At 42.7% G+C, this 5,832-nt stretch overlaps 1 protein-coding gene across 1 annotated transcript; it reads left to right on the top strand.

Moving 5' to 3' along the window:
• The first annotated feature begins 3,993 nt into the window (after positions 1-3,993).
• Positions 3,994-5,488, top strand: LOC145723751 (signal-regulatory protein delta-like). Its single transcript, XM_081832281.1, has one exon. It carries the CDS (start codon positions 5,000-5,002, stop codon positions 5,486-5,488), a length of 489 nt encoding a protein of 162 aa, XP_081688407.1. The 5' UTR covers positions 3,994-4,999.
• Positions 5,489-5,832: the final 344 nt, after the last annotated feature.

Genomic DNA, 5,832 nt, shown 5'->3' with positions numbered 1-5,832 from the left:
ATGAGATACCACCTCACACCAGTCAGAATGGCTAAAATTAACAAGTCAGGAAATGACAGATGTTGGCAAGGATGCAGAGAAAGGGGAACCCTCCTACACTGTTGGTGGGAATGCAAGCTTATGCAGCCACTCTGGAAAACAGTATGGAGGTTCTTCAAAAAGTTGAAAATAGAGCTACCCTATGACCCAGCAATTGAACTAGTGGGTATTTACCCCAAAGATACAAATGTAGCGATCCAAAGGGGCACCTGCACCCCAGTGTTTGTAGCAGCAATGTCCACAGTAGCCAAACTATGGAAAGAGCCTAGATGTCCATCAACAGATGAATGGATAAAGAAGAAGTGGTATATATATACAATGGAATATTATGCAGCCATCAAAAAAATGAAATCTTGCCATTTGCAATGATGTGGATGAAACTAGAAGGTATTATGCTAGGCTAAATAAGTCAATCAGGGAAAGACAAGTATCATATGACCTCACTGATATGAGGAATTTGAGAAACAAGACAGAGGATCATAGGGGAAGGGAGGGAAAAATGAAACAAGATGAAACCAGAGAGGGAGACAAACCATAAGAGACTCTTAATCTCAGGAAACAAACTGAGGGTTGCTGGAGTGGAGGGGGGTGGGAGGGATGGGGTGGCTGGGTGATGGACATTGGGGAGGGTATGTGCTATGGTGAGCACTGTGAATTGTGTAAAACTGATGAATCACAGACCTGTACCCCAAAACAAATAATACATTATATGTTAATTTAAAAAAGATATTTACTGTACATTTTAAGGTAAAAATGTAAGTTAAAAAAATCAATTATGTTTCTATATACTAAAAATACATGTGACCATTTACATTATCACCCTCTAAAAAAGAGAAATAGTTATAAATCTCATAATATATGTACAAGATGTATATAAGGAAAGCTATAAAACCAATTAAAGCAATCACTTTTAAATCAAAGAAGAACTAAACAAATAGAGATACATCCCATGTTCATGGATAGGAAGACTCAATATTGTCAGGATATTCATTCTTCCCAACTTGATCTAAGGATTAAATGCAATCCCAATCAATATAAGAGCAAACTATTTGATGGATATTGACAAACTGATTCTAAAGTTCATATGGAGAAGTTAAAAATCCAGAATAGCCAACTCAATGTTGGAGAAGAACAAAGTCAGAGGACTGACACCATTCAATACAAGACTTACTAGAAAGCTACAGTAATTGAAACAGTGGCATTGGTGAAAGAATAGACACACATATCAATGCAACAGAATAGAAAGTCCAGAAATAGACCCACATAAATACAGCCAACTGATCTTTGGGAAAGGAGCAAAATAATCTTTTTAACAAATGTTGCTGGAGCAATTGGACATCTGGACATCCATGTGCAAAAAGAAAAAAATTGATTCTAGACACAGACCTAACAACCTTCATAAAAATAACTCAAATGTAAAACACAAAACTATAAAATTCCTGCAAGATACCATAGAAGAAAATCTAAATGACCTTTGATATGGAAATGACTTTTTTATAAATAGACTTTGTATTTTAAAGCAGTTTTAGTTTCACACCAGAATGGAACAGACAGTGCAGAGATTTCCCATACCACTCCCTGTCCCCACATATCACTCTCTCCAATTACCAATATCCTCCACCAGAGTGGTACATTTATTACAAATGATGAACCTACACTAGCATGTCATTAACACCCAAAGTCCATAATTCACATTATGTTTCACCCTTAGTATTGTATAGTCTATGGGTTTGGACAAATATATAGTGATATCCACTTTTATAGTATTATACAGAGTAGCTTACTGCCCTAAAAATGCTCTGTGCTCTGCTTATTTATCTCTTTCCACCCTAACCCTGGCAATCACTGATATATTCCCTTCCCCCATAGTTTTGCCTTTTCCAGAATATCATGTACTTGGAATCATGCAGTATGCAGGCTTCTCCTTTTGTTTAAGCTTCTTCCATATCTTTTCAGGGCTTGATAGCTCATTTGTTGTTAGCACTGGATAATATTCTGCTGTCTGGGTGTACCACAATTTCTTTATCCATTCACCTACTGAAGGTCATCTTGGTTGCTTTCAAGCTTGGCAATTATAACTAAAGCTGCTATAAACTGTGAGGAGGAATCTGTTCCAGGCCTCTTTTCTAGCTTCTGATAGCCTCAGACCATCCTCTGATTGTACATGGCATTCCCACTGTGTCTTCACATCATATTCCTTCTGTGTATGACAGCTAAGCTAAGCTGTGCCTGAATTCCTGGTCCATAGGAACTATGAAATAATATGTGTTTCCTTAAAGTAAGTTTGTGGTAATTTGTTATTTAGCAAGTTCCCCTGTTTATATAGCATCTACTATGCTCCAGGCCATTCTCTTATCCTGATGCAGAACAAAGGTACCCTCCACCTTTCTGTACATTGGTCCCCTTCCCCTCATCCCATATGGCAACGCAGTTTGTAATTTTCATACTTTGGCGCCAGTACATATTGCTAAAAGAGTGTGTAATGAGGCCCCACCTTGATCTAAAACCAGACCCTCAGAACATCTTCGGCCAAGACAAAGAACATGAGAAAGGATGCAAAATTTCTTTCCAGGAACTTCGGTTGAAGACTTCCAGGTGACCCAGCCTGAGAGTTCAGTTTCAGTCAGAGCTGGAGAGATCTTAACACTGGGCTGCAACGTGTCTGCTCGATCCCCAGCAGGGCCTGTCTTGTGGTTCAGGGAGAATGGGCAAGAACGACACTTAATCTACAATTTCAATGGAAGCCAATTCCCCCGAGTAACCCAAGTGGAAAACACAGAGTTCAACCAAACAGACTATTCCATCCGCATCAGTGATGTGTCGCCCAAAGATGTGGGCACCTATTACTGTGTGAAGCTAACAATAGCACATCCTGACATGGCGTATGTATCTGGTTCAGGCACCTTTGTGTCTGTGAATGGTGAGTACACCCTGACAAACTCCATCTTCTTGATTTATAAAAATAAACTTTTTAAAATCTGAAACATGTACCAAATCATCACTACACACTAGATTCTGTGCCCCTTCAATCACAAACCACCCTATAAGTTAGATTCTGCAGATGGCCCTATTAATTAACCATTCTGTGGTCCTGTGCCTAATATTGAATCAAGCCATGTTGACAGGCCATGCCCTGCCCTGATGGCCAACTCCACCAAACCAGTGACACATGGCAAGGGAAACTCTCACATAAAAAGACACCAGGTTGGGGCGCCTGGGTGGCTCAGTTGGTTAAGCGACTGCCTTCGGCTCAGGTCATGATCCTGGAGTCCCTGGATCGAGTCCCGCATCGGGCTCCCTGCTCAGCGGGGGGTCTACTTCTCCCTCTGACCCTCCCCCCTCTCATGCTCTCTCTCTCATTCTCTCTCTCTCTCAAATAAATAAATAAAATCTTTAAAAAAAAAAAAAGACACCAGGTAGGCACAATACAACTACAGGTGTGCACTTTATGATCCAAAAAGTGAGAAAAACAGACCTACATGGCCAGCTGGCTTTTCTAAGGTCTGGGGGACAATCCTGGGATGAGAGCTATCCACTGAGTATCTTCTAACCTATGCTCTGAGACCCATTTTCCATTCACTGACCCTTGTTGCCATATCTTATCTTCCAGATTCAGGATGAAATCTTAACACAGGGTAGAGTTTGCCCCCTAAGCCCAATACCTCCTGAGCCAAAGCAAAGGGATCCACAGGCAGGCAGAATCTCTACAAGCCTGCACAAATCCACTCACCCATTTCTAACTGGAATGTGAGTGAAGCCTGGTGGCAGGTCTCTGAGGGGCCACCACAATGCAGTCGGGACCCCGTTCCCCACACAGGAAGTCAATGAGTGGGTGTGGTCTCCTACTACGGCTTCTGGAGAGCCAGGAGACCAGAAGGACGGGGCTTGAGTATCACCCACCCCCACATCTTGTTTGGAAAAGCTGTCCTAGAGGGGTTGAGTCACTCTCCTGGCATTTGATCTTTCCCTGCTCTGCCCTAGTCTACCCCCAGCTCTGCTATTCTCTTCTCTGAGGACAACCAGTGTTTGCTACTTCTTGCCACTCTCTGGATTAATTATGTTAAATGCAGTGAGATTAGTGTGTCTATCTGTTCTTCTGGGAGAACTAGTCTTCCTCAGTGATGTTCTCTTCAAGTCCAGTCACATTCCATGATATCCAATTGGCCATGGAAAATTTACATATGTCCCTCAAGCCAAAAAGTGTGAGTGTAGGCAGCTTCCCCACATTCTCTCCCAGCCTCACCAGACAAGAGTTCCCTTGTCTCTCTCACCCACACCTTAGCCCATCTGTGCTTTTGATGGTTTGCCAACCTGAAAGGAGAGAGATTACCAGGACCTGACTAATATGGGGTAGTGATGGTGGTGGTAGTGGGTGTTGGGGGTCAGTTGTGGGCCCTCCAAAATTGATAAGGTCCCTTGAGGTTCTACTCTTTTTTGTTAAGAGGAAACTGTCTCTCTCTTCCCCCTTGCCAGATAAGCAGAGGAACCATACTCTGCCTGCATGCCTCCATTTAGTAGTCTTAAATGGCTCCTGATTCTCTAGGTTTGTTATCTCTTGACTTACCCTTTCTCCACACCTCTCAGCACTAATATCTCCACAAATTCAGTGGCTGCTCACCCTTCAGAAAAGAGATGAGGGTCAATCCCAAACTCCCTATAGATATGAGGTCGACAGAGGACGCTTGGACCCATCTCCAAATGTATTGAGTGATTTTTGGCATTTAGATGGGAGAGGGACTGGTCTCTCTCTATAAACACTATCAATACATAATCCCAGTCCTCTCCCTCCCTGTCCGCCTCTTTCCTTGGTTAGGGGCTGGGACGTGGAACTGGGGCGGTGATACATCTGATCCTCTGCACTGACTCCCCTCCCAGGTCAGGAGCTTCCACCACTTGCAGAGGCCTCTCTAAACTCAGTGTGTGTGTGTGTGTGCACACACGTCATTAACAGAAGTCATGAATGAGGCCCACCCATGATCTGGATCCTAGTTCTTCAGTCCTGCCTGGGCCAGAGCATGAGAAATGGGAAATGATTTTGCATTTCTTTGCAGGAACCACACATGAGATATTCCAGGTGCAACAAGCTGAGATGACACAGACTGTATCAACTGGAGAGACAATCACCTTGAGTTGCAGTGTACCAGATTCATTTCCAAAAGGACCCGTCTTATGGTTCAAGGGACATGGACCAAACCGGGAATTAATCTACAACTTCAAAGAAGGTTTCTTTCCCAGAGTAAAAGAAATTGGACACCCCACCAAACCTGGCAACACAGACTTTTCCATCCGCATCAGTGAAATCTCTCTTGCAGACGCCGGCATCTACTACTGTGTGAAGTTCAAGGAGGGGAAACCTGACACAGAGTTCCAGTCAGGTCCGGGCACCAAGGTGTTTGTGACTAGTGAGTTTGTCTCCTCCACCCCTATTATGGGCTATCATCTCAGTTAACCAATCCTCTATTCATTGAATTACTAGATTATGCTAAATATTATTGAAGGTGCATTATACATTTGATCTGTCATTCTCTCAACAACCTGTGAGTTAAGTGTTTTACAGGAGGAGAAACAGACTCAGAAAGGTCAATTGAATGGTGAGGGATATTTTGGTTGACATCCCAATATTGAATAACCCACACCCAATAGCTAGATTTAAACCATTTAAGGTAATTTCATGACTCCCTACTAGTGGTTAACTCAAATATGAGACTGGCTTAAGCCAATTTGTGTCCATAAGTGAAAAGGACAGACTTGCAGAGATATCTGGGAAGCTAATACAATTCTCTCTCCTTTTGG

Source organism: Leptonychotes weddellii, chromosome 10 (assembly GCF_054177405.1).
Source record: "Leptonychotes weddellii isolate Sample4059 chromosome 10, ASM5417740v2, whole genome shotgun sequence".
Taxonomy (NCBI): Eukaryota; Metazoa; Chordata; class Mammalia; order Carnivora; family Phocidae; genus Leptonychotes; species Leptonychotes weddellii.
Note: the sequence above shows the minus strand (reverse complement) of the source record. Positions and strands in the feature narration are given on the sequence as shown.